General features: G+C 57.1%; 1 protein-coding gene across 5 annotated transcripts in view; it reads left to right on the top strand.

The window, feature by feature from the left end:
• Positions 1-17,677, top strand: part of ZC3H7B (zinc finger CCCH-type containing 7B) — a 55,679-nt gene extending 38,002 nt beyond the window's left edge. For 3 of the 5 annotated variants that reach the window (XM_058568267.1, XM_058568266.1, XM_058568270.1), the window contains 13 exons: positions 155-213; positions 909-1,071; positions 2,877-3,038; positions 4,727-4,932; positions 5,996-6,096; positions 7,129-7,310; positions 9,535-9,620; positions 12,946-13,079; positions 13,222-13,327; positions 13,467-13,575; positions 13,853-13,986; positions 14,121-14,284; positions 14,672-17,677. In XM_058568267.1, coding sequence (XP_058424250.1) covers positions 155-213; positions 909-1,071; positions 2,877-3,038; positions 4,727-4,932; positions 5,996-6,096; positions 7,129-7,310; positions 9,535-9,620; positions 12,946-13,079; positions 13,222-13,327; positions 13,467-13,575; positions 13,853-13,986; positions 14,121-14,284; positions 14,672-14,918 — 1,853 coding nt within the window. In that variant the 3' untranslated portion in view covers positions 14,919-17,677. The remainder of the gene's footprint in view (positions 1-154; positions 214-908; positions 1,072-2,876; positions 3,039-4,726; positions 4,933-5,995; positions 6,097-7,128; positions 7,311-9,534; positions 9,621-12,945; positions 13,080-13,221; positions 13,328-13,466; positions 13,576-13,852; positions 13,987-14,120; positions 14,285-14,671) is intronic. The other 2 variants (XM_058568268.1, XM_058568269.1) reach the window with 2 other exon arrangements.
• The last annotated feature ends 2,433 nt before the right edge of the window (positions 17,678-20,110 follow it).

Below are 20,110 nucleotides of genomic sequence, written 5' to 3'. Positions count from 1 at the left end.
AGTGGCCGTGGGGTAGAGTCAGGATCAGCAGAAACAGGAGAGGACGTGTGGCCTAGGCGGCTTCTCCAAGTTGGAAATACACAGTAAACAGTCCTCAGAGGGCCCCTCATGCCCTGCAGAGCAGGGCACGTGACCCCGTGTCTTCTCCTTACAGAGGAGACCAACTCACAGGACCATCGTCCCTCCAGCAGTACTCAGAAACCAGCCTCCTCGGTGAGTGACCAGGCACCTCCTGCCCTCCCGGGAGTGGAAGGAAAGTGGTTGCGGGCTCCAGAGTAGGGGGTGAGCCCTCCGTGTGGTATAAGGTGCTGCACCCCCCAAGGAAGCCAAGGAGGGCCCCCCTCAGAGCAGATGGGCCAGAGATGGTCTCTTCCTACCCTTTCCAAACTGAGCCACGTGTCTGACAGAAGAGGACATCGAGGTTCAGAGGGGTTAAGTGACTTCTCCAGGGTTAGTAACATCCCTGGTCTCGGGACTCAGCCAGGTTCTGAGTTGAGGAGAGCACTTGACTAGAAGTTAGGCGGCCTGACTCTGGCCTCAGCCTAGACACTAGCTGTGTGGCTCCAGGGAAGTCACTAAACCTCTCTGAGTCTTGCCTTCTTCCCCATCTGCTGATGCCTTGGGGGCTTGGGAGATAGTGGGTGAGGGAGGGCATGTACCTAAGCCCCAGTCTGGGCCACTCCTCTTTCTCTGCTTTCCTACTGGGTTTTCAACCAAGGAAAGGTTCTGGGCCAAGATCACTGTCACCCATGCACCCCGACTAGGTCCTGATATTCTGGATTCTTGGTTCATGTTACAAGGAGCTTCCCCGGCTGGGAGGGTAGAGGAAGAGGGAAGGTCCTGGGCTACAGTTCTGCTCTTGGGTGGGATGGGGGGGTCATAAAGCTCCCCCCACCTCTGGTGCCCAGGCTGGCCCAGGTGGCTCCAGCCATCGTCCAGTGCCCAAGATGGCCAACCTCCTCCTGTCACAGCCAGAGCCCTCCATGCCCAACACCGCCTTGCTGATCAAGAACCCCTTGGCTGCCACCCACGAGTTCAAGCAGGCCTGCCAGCTGTGCTACCCCAAAACAGGTAATGTCACCCCTTTGTACTGCACCCCTCTGCCCAGAGATGCCAGGAATCTCAGGAGCACAGAATCCCAGAAAGACAGAATCCTAGTGTTCCAGTCAGAGATAAGTGGGCAAACAGAATCCCCTCCAGGTATTTTGAGCAGATAGGGATATAACATGAGAGTTGGGGGCTTTCAAAACTGCTGGAAAGGCTGGAGGAGTGGAAGCCAGGAGGCTCCGCTGGGCCTGTAGGCTGTTCCTCCGCAAGGCAAGGACCCGAAGTTGGGTGGTGCTGCTCTCATGCAGAGGTTGGGGCTGCCAGAACTCCTGGCCAGTAGCACGGCCGCCCCACAGCCCGGAGGCTGGTACCTGCCCGTGGAAGGCAAGTCCAGCTGGCTGCTGCAAAAACACATCTACCAGAGGAAATGCAGCCTGCACCTGCCTCCACACTCCACCTCTGGGTCCACCTCCCACCTGAGTGCATCTCACTGGTAAATTCAACCCTTGCCCAGAACTCAGTTGGCAGAGGAGTCTGGGAAATGTAGTTCCTAGGCTCCCAGCCCCCAGAATCCAAGGGGACTATAGAAGCAGTTCAGAATAGATGCCCAATGTTGGTAGACAATTTTCAGCACACCTAGAATCTCAGAATTCTAGACTCTTAAGACTCACAGCATCTCATTTGCCAGAATCCCACAGTCCTGAAGTTTTAGAATGATATTCTCTTGGGATCCCAGGGTTAAAAGTCTTAGCATCTTCGGGCTGGCCCGGTGGCATAGTGGTTAAGTGCACGCTCTCCGCTTCAGCAGCCCGGGGTTTGCAGGTTCAGATCCCCGGCACACACCAATGCACCGCTTGTCAAGCCATGCTGTGGCGGCGTCTCATATAAAGTAGAGGAAGATGAGCACGGATGTTAGCCCAGGGCCAATCTTCCTCGGCAAAAAGAGGAGGATTGGCATTGGGTATTAGCTCAGGGCTAATCTTCCTCATAAAAAATAAAAAAATAAAAGTCTTAGCATCTAGAATTCTCCATCTCAGGGGTGTTGAAGTTAACAGGACCTTAGAGGTCATCTGGTTGCTGTCGTCCACCCACTGCAGGACTGCCCCGTCGTCCCCCCTGCCACATACGTGTCACCCCACATACGTGTCATGACTGAGAGTCATCCCCCCAAAGCTCCTGCGGGCGGGGAACAGGATGCCATCTTGTTGGGTGTCTGTGCCCATGAGGAAGTTTTTCCTTGCATGGACCACAGACTGCCTCCCCAGTCCACATGCCCGTTGCCCCCTGCCTTGGGGAAGCAGACTAACACCCCATGAAGTGGTATACACTTGGTTCAGGCACAGCCAGATCACATGGGGTCCCCACAAGGGCCATTTCCTCTTGGTCTCTTTGAGGACATCGCCCCACCCCTTTGTCAGGGGAGAGGAGGCCCTTGGTCAGAAGATTTGAGAGGAGCAGGAAAGAGAGAAAGGGAAGGGGAAGGAGAGGGAGAATAAATCTGGGCAGTGCCATTCCGGAGCAGGAGGAGAGGGCCTCTTGTCGGGGCCTGCTCTCTGTCAAGTACTGTCTTCATAGTTCGTTGTAGGGGAACGCTGACGTGGTCAGGCTCACTGGAGAGTCGTGGTGGTGGTGGAAAGGCTATGGAGCTGAGAACTGCCTCAACGCAGGCCCCCTGTCTCCAGGGAGCAGAAGGCAGAGCTGGCGGGAAGCCCAGGCAAGGGAGGGAGGTTTTCAGGCAGAGGGGCCAGTTCCGACTGCTTGGGCCCGTTAGCTGTCACTCTTCAGTTCTGCTTCTGGCATCACAGTCCCCATCCACCCTGTACCCACAGGCCCCAGGGCGGGCGACTACACCTACCGTGAGGGCCTTGAGCACAAATGCAAGCGGGACATTCTGCTTGGCCGGCTCCGCAGCTCCGAGGACCAGACCTGGAAGCGGATCCGGCCCCGGCCCACCAAGACCAGCTTCGTGGGCTCCTACTACCTGTGCAAAGGTGGGTGGGCTGCGGCAGGGGCAGGCAACACAGCAGGGCCCAGCTCTTCTCGCCCAGCCGCTGCTCTGCTCCTCATCACAGGGAGACAGAGATAGACAGCGCAGGTGTGGGTCACCGAGGAGGAATCCCACGTCAGAGTGAGCATCTCCTACCCTGACCAGCTCCCTAGACAGGCGGGAACATTCGGGATGTTACATATGGCGGCCTGTGCTCTCCAGCGTGAGGGTCAGACGGTTCATGGAGAGCTAGTTTCTGTCACTGCTGCAGGTCCCAAAGGGCTGTTGGAAGGACGTGGAGAGAATCCATGTAAAGCATTTAAAACTGGCTCATAGTAAGGGCTCGATAAAGACTAGCTTTTAAAAATCATGATGCCGTTGTCCTTGTCCTCACTTCTGGTTCCTGTCAGTTTGGTCGATATTTAACGGCCATTTGTCAGGTACCTTATATGCTTTCACCTGTTCCCCAGCCAAGCGTCTTGGTGCAGTCTACAAGGCAATCCATGTCCAGTCGTGATATTGTGAGGCACTTTATAGTGTTGCGCATTTGTACCCACCATCACCCATGCTCGCAACAACTCTGAGTGAGGGAACTGAGGCTTCAGGAGCCCTCCCCAGGCTCCGCCTCTGTCCCCCAACCCAGCCGGTGGCAGCAGCCCACCCAGGCTTTCTGGACCAACTCTTTGTCCTCCCAGCAGGATCTTAAGGACTTACCACTGCTGGGCCTGAAGACCTCTGTCAGCCATTCCCCAGCCAGTGTGGATGAAGTCCAAGTTCTACGAGGCCTACAAGTCTGCCCTAACCATTCCGCAAATACACTGAACCCTGGCTCCTTTGCACGTTCTGTGCCCTTTAACTTGGTCATCCTCTGCTCCTCCTCAGGCAGCGGCTGGATCTCCGGAGCCCTTCCCTGCAGGGCTTCCCCTGGGTGCAGAGCTGGTTACACACAGAACAGTCTGTGGTGATCACCGGCATCTGGCCCGCTCGGCCGTGTGTACCTGTGGCCTGGCAGAGGGATGGGGCGGGGCAGTTTAGAAAGAGTGTGAGGGAGGCTCTCGAGAGAAAGAAAAACAGTTCTCACCCCCGGGAAATGGCAGGTCTCCGGGTTGTGAGCCTGCTGCCCTCCCAGCTCCCTGGCCCCCAGGAACTTTATTTGTTATTTCACTTAATCCCCATCACAACCCATGTGCTTTGCGTGTGAGACAGACAGCTGAGGCTCAGAAATGACAGGAATCCAGCCTGAGTCTGCCGGACTCCAACGTCCCCGCCCTGAACCAGTGGTATTTTCCTGGTGAATAATAATAATAAAATCCCTTGTGTTTATTTAGAGGCTTGTATACTTCCACAAAGCCCTTTTCACACCCTCGTCTTGCCTGACCTGCACAAGGCAGCCCCGTGGGGTGGTGGAGCCAGCCAAAGCTGCCATGCTTTGCTGATGAACATGCGGATACCCCCCGCACACAGCCAGGTGTAGAGCAAAGGAGGGGCCTGGCCTGGGAAGGGCTTTCTCCAAACTCTGCTGTTCACCTCTCTTAAGTCCTCGAGGTCAGCAGGCCACCACCCCACCATGTGGGAGATGAGCCCGAGCCCCGCCAGGTGGTGGCTGGCCCCTCCAGCCGCAGCGGTGGGCCTGGGGGCGCTGCGGGCTGCCGTCCCGCCTGGCGGAACGTGTGTCCTGTTGCCTCTTTGCAGACATGATTAACAAGCAGGACTGTAAGTACGGGGATAACTGCACCTTCGCCTACCATCAGGAGGAGATCGACGTGTGGACCGAGGAGCGGAAGGGCACCCTCAACCGTGACCTGCTCTTTGACCCGCTGGGGGGCGTCAAGCGTGGCAGCCTCACCATAGCCAAGCTCCTTAAGGAGCACCAGGGCATCTTCACTTTCCTCTGTGAGGTACCTGCCCGCCCTCCCCCAGCCCCCACCTGTCACCTCCACAGTCCATGGCACAGATGGGGCCAGCGGAGGGGGCTCTGTGGCATATTCCATGGTGGAATGGCAGTCCTGGAGCCTGTGGGTTTGGGAGGCCTGATCTTAGAATCAGTAGGTCCTTGGACTGTCAGAAAGTTAGGCCCATAGGATCCTATCGTGCGAGAGCCCAGATCCTATCCACCCGCCTCGTTTTGCAGAGGCAGGAACTGAGGCCAGAGAAATAATCACACCTGCTCTTACGGCCGTCACAGGCCAGGCTCAGTGCCAGGTGCTCTACTCATCCCGACCCCCCCACGCCTCCTCCAGCTATGCCTGGCTTCAATGCCCACTACACCTTCCTGCCCACTTCCCTGCCCGTGTCCAGGCTGTGCCCTGTCTCTGGAGGCCTCCCAGGCCCTCTGAGGCTCAGCTCTGATCCGAGCAGCTCCACCAAGCTGTTGTCAGTTCCCTCCCCAGAGCTGTCACAGAAGACCCTGCCAGCCCCCTGCCTCCCCACCCAGGGGGATGAGGTCAGAGACAATGTCAGGTCCATCTCCGTGGACTGAGAGCTCTGGATCCGGGTTGCTGGCAGGGTTTGGTGCAGCTCAGCCCAACCCTGATCCATTGCACAGTCAGCCCTTCCCTCTGACTCTTGGAGCAGGTGGACTGCCCACTCCCTTCAGGGCTGACTGCCCACTCACTCACAGCCAGGTGGCTGCATGTACTTTACAAAGCACCTGCAGTTCCATTATATCCTTTTTGAGCTTCACAGTGAACCTATGGGACAGAGCAGGTGTGGTTATCCCCAATTTACAGTTGAGGAGACTGAGGCTCAGAGACATGGAGTGACCCCTGCCCCAGGCATGTGGAGTGATGGGATCAGAGAGCCAAGGCCCAGGTCATCTGTGAGTTAGAGCCAGAGAGGCGGGGCCTGCAGACCCTGGGATTCCCTTCCTCACTCCCCCAACTAAGAGCAGGGCTTGCAGGGACCCAGTCTGTCCCTCCCTGGTAGCCATGCCAGGTCCCAGCCCAGCCTCTCCCTGGGCAGATCTGCTTTGACAGTAAACCCCGGATCATCAGCAAAGGCACCAAGGACTCTCCATCTGTCTGCTCCAACTTGGCTGCCAAGCACAGCTTCTACAACAACAAGTGAGTGGGACCTGAGCCCAGGCCGGGGCTGGGGGCCATGGAGGGGACCCCCTGGGGCAGCTCAGATGCCTGGGGAGCAGCTGAGGCCAGAGGGTAGACCTGGGGTGTCAAGGCAAGGGGCAGAATTTGGGACTCAGATCCAGAATCCACCTGGAACGGACAGGACCACATTTATTAAGAATCTACTGTATTCCAAGCTTCTCTTGGAATTATGATAATTTCCGCAGTTCTGTGAGGGTGGAGTTACTGTCTTTTGTACTGATGAGAAAGCTGAGGCTCGGAAGTAGCTTACTCAGCTGGCAAGTGGGAGGCCACATCCCTGACTCCCGTCTCATGCCCTCCACTGTCGTGACATCGGCGTCAGACAGTGACGGGGAGGGGCTGGGGCAGGCCTGGACCCACCTTTGTTCCCTCTGACTCCCCTTGGCTCTGTCCCAGTATGGATGATGGAGTCCAGGCCCTGGAGTCAGACAGACTGGGGTCCAAATCCCAGTCTGGGCAATGGCCTGTTTGATGTCTTCTGGCCACTATGACCCTTGATTTCCTCATCTGTAAAATTGATGATGATCCTAATCTCCTAGGGTTGCTGTGAGGGTAATTAAAATTCCTGGCCCAGAGGAGGTGCTTGATTAGTATTTCTCTGGGTACAGGACCAGTGTTGGAGCATCAAGCTGGGGAACCTGAGGCAAATGTCCCTTCTCCCACCCACGGACACTCCCTTCTCCCAGCCTCGTGGCCAGTGGGACCTGGTGCCCTCCTCCTGCTGGCAGCTTTCTTTGAGCTGGCCCCAGATTGAGGCCAGAGGAGGGCACACAGCTGGGACTCAAACCCAGGACTGCCTGAGTGTAGGACCCCCACCTCTTACCTACTGTGCCATCGGGTTCTAGAAACGGTTAACAGGGCAGGAGGCACCCGGGAGAAGCACCTCCCCTCAGGCTTGCCTGGCACTGGGGGAGAGTGGCCCTACTAGGCGTGGTGGGGGAGGGTTGGGGGCTGCAGACCGCATGGTGCCCCCCGCCCCCTGCCCGCCAGGTGCCTGGTGCACATCGTCCGCTCCACCTCCCTCAAGTACTCCAAGATCCGCCAGTTCCAGGAGCACTTCCAGTTCGACGTGTGTCGCCACGAGGTGCGCTACGGCTGCCTGCGCGAGGACAGCTGCCACTTCGCGCACAGCTTCATCGAGCTCAAGGTCTGGCTGCTGCAGCAATACTCAGGTGCGCGGCTGGGCAGGCACAGGTGAAGGGGAGGCACGCAACTGGCCAAGGGAGTCGGGCCTGGGCCGATGGAGGTGGTGGAGGGACCTTCAGGAGTGCAGAGGAGGGCAGTGACTGGGGGAGGGGGTGCCAGGGAGGAGCCCGTGCTTCCTAGACCCCTAGACGTCACAGAGGATGCAAAGGCTCTGCTCTCAGGGAGCTTCCAGGCCTGGAAGATCCTGGGTTTATCCCTGTGCGGGCACTGCCAGGAGCACGCATGGAGAAGGGAGAGGGAGGCAGAGCCGGGCTCCTGCTCCACTGGCTTCCAGGGTGGGCGTCAGCAGGTCACTTCCCCTTGCTGAGCCTCCGTTCGCTCATCTGTGAAATGGCGATCGTAATTTCTGCCTCAGGGTTAAGAAGAATGAAAGCTGTTCACTCACTCACTCATTCATTCATCCGTCAGGGTTTCACTGAGCACCTGCTCTGTGTCAGGGACTGAGCAAGACCTGCCCAAGGTCCTTGCTCTCAGAGAACATCTGATATCTGTGAGTGAGGCCAAGGCAGGCAGCATGACACGTAGTTAATAAATCCTGTACTCCATCTATTCTCGGATGCACATTCTCCTCCACTGCATGTCATAATTGAATTAGCAGCATTTCTTCTGTGTGTGTGTAAGATGAAATAATGGTGCATCTCACAATAGATGTCCTCTCGAGTGGATGAAATAGGGTGATATAATTTCAGATGTGCCGCAGTGCTGGGAAGAAAGAAAAGCAGAGCAGTAGGATGGAGAGGCACTCAGGGTAGGGGCATTTGGGGTAAGATGGTCAGGGGAGGCCTCTCTGAGGAGGTGGCATTTGAGCAGGGAAAGGTGGGAAGCGTATTCCAGGCAGAGGGAACAGCAAGGCTGGAGGCCTTGAGGTAGGAGCAAGCTTGATACAAAAAGACTATCTGTGAGGGCAGGGCAGCTTAGTGCATCGGGCAGAGTGGGGCAGGGGGCGTGTCAGAGACGAGGCCTGAGAGGTGGGCAGGGACCGGAGTGTGTACAAGTCTCTAAGTCATAAATAGAAATAGTTGGGATTGTTCTAAATACGATGTGCAGAGTCTGGAAAGTTTTATGTGGGTGGAGTTTTATGATCTGATCAATATTTTTAAAAAGCTGTTCTGGCTGCTGGGTGGAGAATAGAGGGGCGGGGACGGGTGGAGGAAGACCAGGCTGGCAGCGGTGGAGGTGGAAGGAGAGATGAGATTCTGGGTGGATTTTGATGGTGGAGCCAACAGGAGTTGTTGATCAAGGTCAAGGTCGACTCCAAGGTTTTTGACCAGAGTAACTGGAGGAATGGCATTGCCATGTTCTGGGAAGGAGAGGCTGAAGGAGGAGCAGGTTTGAGGGGTCACATCAGGGTTCAGTGGGGACCGTGAGGGGTCTGAGCTGCCTGTTGGAAGTGGAGATGGGCAGGCAGCCAGATGTGGGAGTCTGGAATTCACAGGAGAGATCTGGGCTGGACACACATATTTGGGAATCAGCAAAAAAATGGATGTCAAGCAGAGTGCCTGGCGTAGAGTAAGCCCTGATGACGAGCGGCCGCCATGGAATAGTATCCCTAGGACAAGGTCAAAAACGAAATCAGTTCTGGGAAAGGGACTAGAAGGGGGAGGGGATTGGGAGGAGGGCAGCTTCATGGAGGAAGCTCCAAGCTGCACCTCAGAGGGTGCGCTCAGGGTCAGCCCTCAGACCAGGCCACCAGGCTTGGGTGTTGGGTGTTTGCCGGCTGGCAGTGAAGAGCCATGGCCCCTCAGTGATGGGCTGGTGGCCTGGGCCAGGCATGGAGCCCCAAGAACTGGAGGGCTAGCGGCTGCCAAGCGGGGGTTAGGCTTGAGGCCCCACTAAAAGAGGTAGGGGTCAAGGAAGAGACAGGGGCACTGACCTGGGGGCAGGGGTCACCATGCCATGCTGCAGAGCCGACGTCATTTTCCTGCGTTTTCCTACCCTTGGCTGCGTTTTCTCCTCTCAGTCCCTGTGAGGGCTTGGAGCAGGCCTCTGTCCCCAGTTGCAGATCAACAACAGGCCCAGAGAGGATGAGTGGTTTCCCTGAACCCCCACAGCTTTCCGTGGCAGGACCTTACTGGGGGATGGGGCTCCTCTGCCTGGGCCTGAGGGTGGCACTGGCCCGTCACAGATCCCTTGCCTTTCTCCTTGCTGAGCCCCTTCAGGGACACCCATGTCCGTTCCTGCCCTCCCCAGGCATGACCCACGAAGACATTGTCCAGGAATCCAAGAAATACTGGCAGCAGATGGAGGCCCATGCAGGGAAGGCCAGCAGCAGCTTGGTAAGGCCCCGGCTTGGCACTGGGGGTGGGATCAGGCCCCACGAGGGCCGTCCCCCAAACCTTTACTCAGACATAATTTTCAGACTTATGAGCAAATTGTAAGAAGTGTACAAAGAATTCATGTGTACCCTTTTCTGGCTTCCCCAGATATTAACATTTTACCACATTCCACACTCACATACAGAAATATACACACTTTTTTCTGAACCATTTGAGAGTAAGTTGCAGACATGATGCCCCATTACCCCTAAATATTTACTTCAGTGTGTATTTCCTAAAAATAAGGAGACTCTCTTACATAATAACCACAATGTAATTATCAACATCACAAAATGAACATTGGTGTAATTATTCAGATTATGGTGTACTACTCAGATTTTGTGAATTGTCCCCAAATCCCAGGTAACACACTGCATTCATTTATTGTGTCTCTTTAGTCTCCTTTCATCTAGAGTAGTTCCTCAGTTTCTGTCTTTCATGACATTGACGTTTTTGAAGAGCCAGTTGTTTTGTAAAAGGCCATCCATTTGGGATTGTCTGATGGTTCCTCAAACCACAGAGATGATATGTTCTTCTCAATTCACTCATTGGGAGGCACATCATCTCAATTTGTTCCTTTACTGGTAATAACTTGATTAAAGGTGCCTGCACTGTAAAGGTTTCTCTCCTATAAAGTTATATTTGTCCTCTTTGTAATTAATAAATATCTTCTGGGGAGATACTTTGAGACCATGTAAATATCTTGGTATTCCTCAAACTTTTCACCTGCTGATTGTATCATCTCCCATCCCTCTGGATCCTCACCCTGGTCCTGAAGAAGTGAGCTGTCACTTTGTGGCATTTGCAGATGGGGAAACTGAGGCTCAGAGCATGCTAGAGACTTGCCCAGGAGTACACTTAGGGGAGTAAATCCCAGGTTCTTTGACATCTTGTCTAGAGCTCGCTCTGCTCCCTCCCTACCTTGCACCATTCCCAGCACCATTCCCGTCACCCCTGAGGCTTCCTCATCCATACCATGGGGATCATAATCCTGCCTGCCATCTCCCAGGGTGGGTGTGAGGCTCACAGGAGCTGCCCCCTGCCATTGCTGATCCTCATACCCTCCCCAGGAGGTAGGGATCATTGTAAGCTTAGATGACAGTGGGGACAGAAGGGATAGTCTCAGAGCCCAGGAGACAGTGAGTGGGAAGTGAGGCCTCCGTGCCCTCCACACGTGAGGAACGACCCTTCACCATGCCAGTCCCAGCCACTGATCAACTTGGGAGAAGGCTGGGCCCTGGCCCCTCCTGAGGCCAACCTGGGTATGGCAGTGAGCTAGGGAGCAGGGCAGGCTGGCTGGTGGGGTGGGCCATGGCCAGGCTGTCCCCAGGGCTGCCCAGCCCGCTTGGGTCTTCCCTCTGTCTCCCTGGTCCCTTCGTTCCTGGTTGTTCTCTGTCCCTCTCCTGTCCTTTTTTTCCCTCTCTCTCCCCCCTTTGTGGTTTATTTTTGCTCCTGGCCAGGAGCCGGTCTGGGAAGCAGTGAGGGGCTCAGGCTGGACCTGCACTGTCATCTTCTAAAGAGAGAACACTGAGTCCTCGCCACCTCTTATCCCTGTGAGCCCCCCTCATCCTGCCCAGGGCTGCTGCTGGGGTCCCCGGGAACGGGTGCAGGCCTAGCTGCCTGAGGGTGCCGTGACGGGCTTCAACCCCCTCTTGCTGCCAGGGGCCCCCTCTGCCTAGCCAAAATGCCACTCTCGGGCCTGGTGCAGGAACAGGGCTTCTGTGCCAGGCCTGGCCATGGCCCAGGCATGAGGTGTCTTGCTTGCCTGCCCTCAGAGGGCGGGGCCCGTGGCATTGTGAGGCCGAGCATGGAATGCCAGGGAAAAAGCTGCTCTGGCCCGTGCCCATGGCACAGCTGTGCCATCCCACAAAGAAGCACGAGCACCTGCCTCACGCCAGGTCCCTGTCTTCAGGCCACTTACTTGGGGGTGGGTTAGCAACCTGTGTGAGCCTCTGTTTCTGCTCAGTCGAATGGGAATTATCCCGTCTGCCCCCAGGGCTGCGGCGAGGAGCCAGGAAACTGTGCGGTTGTGAAAAGGGAAGTTCAGTGAACTGGCATGGTGAAGCCCCTCTGGGCCCCACTTCCCTCAACTGTGACATGTGTCCTCTCACGCTTCTGTGGGAATCCAGTGGAACACCTAAAAATCAGGAGCGATGTGGACACACCTCCTGCCCGCTTTAGCACAGGCCGTGTCCTGGTTACAAAGGCGCAATTCTACCTCATTTTGGGGATGATGTGTTTGTTGACCTGAAGCTGAGCCAGGCTGCCAGTCCCCTAGCACCAGGCCAGGATCAGTCAACAAGCAGCAAGGACAGAGCCCCTTCCTGCTCCAGGGCAAGCCCTGGGCCAGGCAGTGCAAGGGACACAGGGGTGCTCCCATGGCAGGGGACACGGACCCCCCCAACCTGGAGGAGAGAGAGCTGTCCAGAGGGTGACCCCACATCTGAGGCTCCAGGGAGGACGGGGATGCTCCAGCTAATGGGAGGGACAGCAGGTTAGCCAACATAGCTGGATGAGGGGGGTGAAGGTGGCAGGAGATAGGCTGAGTGAGCACTTTTCCCACCTCTCACCCCCACCCTATCCCAGGGGTGCAGAAGAGCATGCCCTCCTGCCTGCAAAGGAGAGGCTGGGGCAGAGGATGGGGAATGAACATGGTGGGGTCTTAGAAAGTCCAGGGCTGCCCAGAGGTCTGTCCCATCGTCCCAGGCAGCCTCTTCCAGCCCCACTCCCTGAAAGTGGCTTCCCACCTTTTTGGCCCTGCTCTCCACCAGGCCCAGCCCTCATAACTAGATGAGTCTATCAACATCAGGTAGTTCAGGTACTATGGGAGCTCATAGGATGGGCAGCTGCTACTTAGGAGAGCTCCAGGGAAGGCTTTCTGGAGGAGGTGGTACTTGAGCTAAATTTTGAAAGTTTCTAGAACAAGCCTGATGAAGAACAGAGGAGGGGCATTCTAGGGAGAGGGAACAGCATGTGCAACAGCAGGGAGGTATGAGGTCACATGCTGTGTCCAGGGAAATGCCAGCAGTTCTACAGTGCAGGCCCGTGGGGACTACCCAGATAAGGCGGAGAGCACTTGATCAGGAGTCAGGAGCCCCGTCCCAGGTCTGGCTCCCACACTGAGACGGCATGGGGCCTGGAGTTGAGGGGTCACTTTCTGCTGGAAAGTGGTAATGGACCCACCTGTTCCAGGGCTCTGGGCAGCCCTAACGCTCCCAGAGGCCACGTGCATGACGGACCCCTAAGCCCTGGTGCCTGCGGCTTTACCAGCTCCTCTTGCCCACAGGGTGCCCCGCGGACGCATGGGCCCAGCACCTTTGACCTGCAGATGAAGTTTGTGTGCGGCCAGTGCTGGAGGAACGGGCAGGTGGTAGAGCCTGACAAAGACCTCAAGTACTGCAGTGCCAAGGCACGGCACTGGTGAGTGGGGCCAGGCGGGGACGCGGCCGGGGCGGGACCCCACTGAGCACCACAGTGAAGAGGCCGGGGCTCTCTGTGGAGGTCACACAGCTTGGGCTCTGCCCTGAGCACTCCCCGACTGGCCCCCTGCTCTGTCCTCCAGCTGGACCAAGGAGCGGCGGGTCCTTCTGGTGATGTCCAAGGCCAAGAGGAAATGGGTGTCAGTGAGGCCACTGCCGTCCATTCGCAACTTCCCACAGCAATACGATGTGAGTGCCGGGGTCGGGTTCAGGTGGCGGTTGGACCTCGGGTGCGGGGCCCATGGGGCAGGGACACAGTCCGCTGGCTGGGGCAGGGACACAATCCAGCTGACTCAGCAGGGCCCCCCCACCCCACAACTGCCCGCAGCTCTGCATCCACGCGCAGAACGGCCGCAAGTGCCAGTACGTGGGGAACTGTTCCTTCGCACACAGCCCAGAGGAGAGGGACATGTGGACGTTCATGAAGGAGAACAAGAGTGAGTGGGCAGCCCGGGTGGGGTGGGACCTGGCCAGGGCTCCCCTCATTGCCGGGCACCCTGACTTATCGGCAGGCCCTAGTGCCCTTGCCATACCCCCTTGCCGTCCGGGCCTTCCCCAGCGCACAGGCCATGCCCTCTAGGTTGTCTGCAGTTGACTGGACAGCCCAGCACAGGGCCTAGGATACCCCCGGCTCCCAAGGCCAGCAGGGGTCATGGGGCAGAATGGATGGAGAATCCCCTCTCACTGGGCACTCTGTCCCCTATTTCCCACCAGTCCTGGACATGCAGCAGACCTATGACATGTGGCTGAAGAAACACAACCCAGGGAAGCCAGGGGAAGGGACCCCCATCAGCTCTCGGGAAGGGGAGAAGCAGATCCAGATGCCCACGGACTACGCCGACATCATGGTAATGCCCTACACACGCTGGGGGCCGGGTCTGAGCCAGACCTAGAGGGGCCTCGGGGAGGGGCTCAGCCTCCCTGGGGCATGTGGTGCCGGCAGAGGTGTGGGAGCGGGCACCCATGGTGGCTGTGCCCCCAGATGGGCTACCACTGCTGGCTCTGCGGCAAGAACAGCAACAGCAAGAAGCAGTGGCAGCAGCACATCCAGTCTGAGAAGCACAAGGAGAAGGTCTTCACGTCCGACAGCGACGCGAGCGGCTGGGCCTACCGCTTCCCCATGGGCGAGTTCCGGCTCTGCGACAGGTGCTCCCGGGCGGGCAGGGCCATGGGACGGGCCTGGCAGGCTGTGGGTGGACGTGTGGGGGGACCTGAGGAGATGGAGGCGTGGCTAGCTCTGGCTCCTCTTGGCCTGGAGATGGCATGCAGGGCGAGGTGTGTCCAGAAACAGCTGCTCCCGGATGTGAGGGCATGGGGGCGGGGTGGGATTGGAGGGAGGCTCAGACCTGCCCAGACCCCTACTTTGCAGCCCTGGGTCAGTCCTGGAGAAGGCCAGGACATGCCAGCTTCTACCGGGACTGAAGCTGCCTGGGGACAGGCTTGTCTTGGGGGGTGTTGAGCGGCCGTCCCCAAGTCCAGCAGCCGTGGTGGGAAGGGCACAGGGCTGGGCAGTGAGCCTCCTGCCGCCCACAGGCTCCAGAAGGGCAAGGCCTGCCCAGACGGGGACAAGTGCCGCTGCGCTCACGGGCAGGAGGAGCTCAGTGAGTGGCTGGACCGGCGCGAGGTGCTGAAGCAGAAGCTGGCCAAGGCCCGCAAGGACATGCTTCTTTGCCCGCGGGACGACGACTTCGGCAAATACAACTTCCTGCTGCAAGAGGACAGGAACACCGCTGGTGCCGCCCCAGAAGCCCCTGCTGCTGCCACCGTCACAGGGGAGTAGGGCCAGGTCTTGGCCATGGGTGAAATTCCAGGGTCGGGTGGGGGTGGGGACCGAGGGACTGACGGAAGGGCCAGGGCGGGCCAGGGCGGGGGGTGGGGGGCCGCCCTCGTCAGGCAGCCCCCAGCCCCCTGGAGCCCTGTCCATCCTCTCTGCCCCCACCGCTCTAGTATGCATACCCAGGTGCACCAGCTGCAGTCCCAAGCAGTCTCAGGGTCCTCCTCTGGCTGAACCCTGGGCACACCCTCCCCCAACCCCCGCCTTTGGCTCTCCTGGTTGGAGAGGGAGGGGCCTGGCTGACCCCTCCGGCTTCAGCCTACAGCTTTAACTTCTGTCTGTTCCTAAAGGGGGCCCAAAGCTCAGGGCTGCGGGGCGTGGGGTCCCCACTTGAACCTGCAGCAGGAGGGCCTTCTCCCTGTTCCACCCTCACCCTACCCCCACCTCCCTGGGGGCAGATTAGGACACAGCAGAGGGCAGGAGGCCCCAATAGCTTTAAAATGCGCCCCCAGGATGGAGCTGGAAACATTGTACTGGTCAATTCCCCTTTGGGCCTCAATTTCCCCTCTGGTTGGAAGAGTGGGAGGGGCTGGGCTGGATCATCTCTGGAGCTGACTCTGGAGTCTGGCTGTCTCTAGTGAGACTACCAGCACAGCCCTTCTCCCTCATGGGCCACTGAATGTAGACGGTAGATCCTCAGAGCCTTTGGTGATGACCCAGCCCAAACCCCCATTTTGCAGATAGGAACACTGAGGCCTAGAAGGGAGGAGTGATTTGCCCGGGGTTTCCAGCCCATGGCATGAGGTAGAGCTGGGATGCAAAATGTGGTCAGAAGACTCAAGGCCGGTTATCGACAGGCGCCTCCGGGCTCTGGGCAGAGATGTGACAGTCTCTGAATCCGTGTGCAGCCAGAGTCCCGGGCAGCGCCAACCAGGGGCTGGGGAAGGGAGGCTCAGGGGTTGGTCTTTCAGCACCCTATTAGGGACAGTCCCCTCCTGAGGATGGTTGTAGGGAGTATAGCAGCAAAGGTTACTTCCCCATGCCTGCTCTGGGCAAGGTGGTAACAGGCAGGGCACCCATGGGCTCAGGTTCTGCATGAGGTGCTGGGGGAGGGCAGGGTGGTGGTTGGGGGACATGGAGAGAAGGGAGACTTGACCCTGGGCACCATGGGCCATTCCAGGATCGGACACAGCCCTTCTTTCCTGGGAACCCAGCATGGTCCTCTCCCCCTTCTCCCCTAGACCCGGACATACAATTATGACCATCTGTCCCAGCCCCTCCCTGATCCCCAGCCCTGCCAGCTGCCTGGGACCCCAGCTGACCCCCAGCCCTTGCCTCCACCCACCAAACCCTCTCTCATCCCTCTCATCTGAAGCGTCTGCGTGCACCCCGTCCTCTCCATCCCACCCGCTGTGGGCAGACCCAGCCTCCCCTGGTTCCCTAGACATTCCAGAATGCCCCACACCATTGGCACAATGGTGGGGACCCCCGGAAGGAACTGGGGACCACGGCTGGAGTCAGGGGAGGGGGTGAGAATGGAACAGAGAGAATGGAATGCCCCTTATTTCTCCTCCAGCAAGGATTGATAGTGTGCGATGATGTGATGACGGGCGCCCGGGCTGCAGGGAACACTGTTCCTCTTGCCGCCACTGCCTGCCCTTTTCCCGATAATCGTGGCATGCATCTTTTCCTCTCCCTGCCCCCTTCCCCCAGCGGGCCAGCACTGCAGTTTGGGTGCTGGTGGCCTGGCTGGAGGGGAGGAGAGACCACACCCAAGGTGGGGGCTGTGGCCGTGAATGTTGATGACACTTGTTTCCCTGATCCGTGGTGTTGCAGTCTGTCACCAGCCTTGTTTTTAGTGTGTATATATGTCGCCCCCGTGATGCATATATACACAGGTATTAAATATATCGCTCTATATAATATTATATATGTGTGTGGTATCCGAGGAATCACTTCTAATGAGGGCTACAGATAAAGAATTTGGCAGGAAAATGCAGTCATCCTGGTGTAATTAGGAGGAATTTTCAGGGTCATCAGGCCATTTGCAAGGATTCAGAAACTGGAGCCATGGGTTGGAGGTGATCTGGGCAGCAGGGGCAGAAGGGGCCCCGCCTGGGCCCAGCTCTGCCTGATGGGTTCCAGACCACCCCAGCCCAGCGGGGAGAGAGCAGGAGTGCTCAGGGAAGAAAATGATCAGTGTTTGTCTCCCACCCAAAGGAATAGGATTAGAGTCCAGATATTTCTTCTTCAATGTGTAATCCGTCCAGGGGCCCTTGGGGTCTGGGGCTCCCTGGCCTGGCCAGGCTGGATCCCTGGGCTGGGAAGAGACTGAGAAGCAAGGAGTAGGGTGGCAGGGATAGGAGTATACTTTGATGACAAGGGTGATTATTTCAGTAGTGACCCTGCCAGGAGGCTCAGAGAATTGAATCAGGAGCCTGTCCCCACTGCCAGCAGGCCAGGGACAAGACGTCATGGTGAATATGGTGATGGGCAGCAGGTGCCCCTGATGTGAATGTCCCTTTGGGGTGGGGCAAAGAGGGATGCTGCATTTCTCAGCTGGGCAGTAATCAATTTAATGGTCCTTTTAAAATGTCTGTGTATTAAAAATTTAAGAATACCACACTTTAATATTAAATATGCATAAGGTCTAGTATCTTAATAATGTAGATGTTTTAATAACAATTTTTGTCCTTCTTAAAATAAAATGAAAGAAACTTGCCTCTTTTAGCCTTTGTTCTAGAAAATAAACGTGTGCACTTTGACCTCTGTCCCCGAGGTGTCGCTCCTGTTCCTCCTTGCCTGGCACTTGTGCCCGGGGGCCTGGGCGGCTCTGTACTCATGGAGCAGAGCTGGCTGCCGCTGGGCATGCCTCAAGGCAGACATTCCAAGGGGTGAGGGGCGGAAGGTCCGTGTCCCTGTATAAACAGAGCAGCCCAGCTGACCCGGCTCAGGCAGCACCTCAGCTGGCAGGGACAAGCTGTGCTCTGCACAAGTGGCCCCAGGAGCCACCCTCTGCTGGCTCTTCTGCAGCCTGCCTGCTCCCAGCCTTCTGCGTGGGGCTTTCCAGCGGTACCCACACCTCCCAACTTTTACCACGTGCACCGACCCAGGTTCCAGAGGGCTGGCTCTGTGCCCTTTGTGGGGGTGGCTTTTCCAGAAAGGTGAGGGGCTGTGCCATGCTTTGGAATATGATCCCAACTGCAACCCAGACTCCTCTGGGCCCAGGGGAGAGCCAAGTCACACAGGCCTAGCTTCCTCGTCTTTAAAAAGAGAGAGTGTATTACGCCGGGAATTCTCAGTCGGGGGCACCTGCATCTGCTGGGGTGGGAGGTACTTTTTCAAATCTCTTGGATTGTTCGTGGTCGCAGGTGATGGAGGGGGGTCCTAATGGGAGGGGCTGCACATGTGCAAGGGCAGGCTCTCACCAGACAGCTGTAAACTGCAGGGTGGGGAGGCTCCAGGAACAGAGGTCCAAGCCGGTGAATTCTCTGAGGCTGGGGAATCATTTGGGCCAGGTATGCAGTAGGGGTTCTGATGCTTGAAAAATGACCAGATGAGTAAGAGAAGCAGCCAACCTGATTGGGAGCTTCTGCGCGTGGCCCTGTGGATGCAGCGTGTCTGTTCTCCACAGCGACCGTGCATGTTTGGTGTCCACATCTTAGAGCCCAGAGGTTCAGCAAAGATTCCAAAGACCCTCAGAAAGGAGGTAGAAAAAAGATCAAGAACCACTGGGCCCTAGGCGATTGGCAAAGGTCCCTCCAGCGCTGACGTTCTGGGGTTCTCAGCACCCCTGCCTGCACCGTGGACAAGCAAAGTGGCGTGGCAAGGTACAGTGCCTGAGAGAAGAATGCAGACCCCTCCTCAGGCAGGAGGGATCACGAGTCTGCATCAGCACCTCCATTGAACTCAGAAAATCAGAGATAAACAGGACTTCGGTGAACCTCGTGGACTAAATTCTTAAATTCTCATAAATTCCTCTACGTTCTCTTCTGGTCCTCATTTGGTTCAGTTGCTAAGCATTAACTGAGAACCCACTGCATCTCAGATCCTGGGGATACAAGATTACTGAAGAAACATGGCTTCCCTTGAATCCACAGTCTGCCAGGGGGACGGCCCTACATGGAAGAGTGTAGGCTGATGTGACAAGTGCAGTGGTGGGAGACACTCCAGGTGCCAAGTAAGGCACCTCATCCAGGCTGGGGAGCCAGGAGGGCTTCCTGGAGAAGGTAAAACTGAAATTGAGGCTTAAAAAGATTGTATCATTGTAATCAATGTGCACTTAGCGTTCTGCAAGTTTTTCTCTCAATTGTATTTCACGTGTGCGTCTCCACGCCCTAGATGTTTACCGTCAGTGGCTGAGACTTTATCCATCAAGGGGCCAGAGCTGACTTGAGCAGCCCGCAGCTATTGAATGCAAGCCCGTTTCTGGTCTTTGGGCCTGTGAGTAGGGGCCGCAGTGAGCACCACCACCGCCACCACAGTGCCCCAGCGGGCTCCTCCCTGCCTCTGGGGAAGATGCTTCCAAGGACAGGCCGCCTGGGCAGGGGGCGGTGACTGTCAGGGCCCTGCAGGCGGGGGTGGGGATGGGGGCAGCTCTGCAGCTCTCTAGAGAAAGCCCTTGAGAGTTCTGCCAGAAATGCATCCACATGTACCCCTCACCAGGGGAGCCATCTACAGCGGACATCAGACTTCCAAGTCAGGAAACCCAAGAAGAGCAGACAATCCCACCACGCCTGCCATGCGGCACCCCCCAGATGTCTCCAGGCTTGTATGTGGCCTCCATGCTGCCTATCTCTGCTCTCCCCAGCTGCTTGCCCAGCAACCTGCTGATGTGGCCCCTGTGTGACCACAGGTGATGCTGCCAGCTGGACACCCTGGTGCAGAGTGGGGGTGCCACGTGGACTGACCTTCAGTGGCATAAAAATTCCCTCAGGGTAGGGACTTGCCCGGCCAGGTTTGTTATTCAACTTGGAATTCCTCACAAGGTCTAGGCTGGTGCCAGGTACGCAGTAAGTACTTATTCACAGTCTTAGAGGCTGAGTACGTTTGTACATTGTAAGGGGTCTACAGAGTGCTCACAGGAATGAATCTCTGAGAATGAAATGTCATGCAGCAGGTGGGTATTTTTGAGACCTGTAGGGTAATTCCTGTTGCCTCTGAAATCATGCTCTGCACCTACCCACCCCACCTTTGTG

Source organism: Diceros bicornis, chromosome 25, assembly GCF_020826845.1.
Source record: "Diceros bicornis minor isolate mBicDic1 chromosome 25, mDicBic1.mat.cur, whole genome shotgun sequence".
In the NCBI taxonomy this organism is placed as follows: domain Eukaryota; kingdom Metazoa; phylum Chordata; class Mammalia; order Perissodactyla; family Rhinocerotidae; genus Diceros; species Diceros bicornis.
The sequence above is the reverse complement of the archived record's forward strand: the minus strand, read 5'-3'. Positions and strand labels throughout refer to the sequence as shown.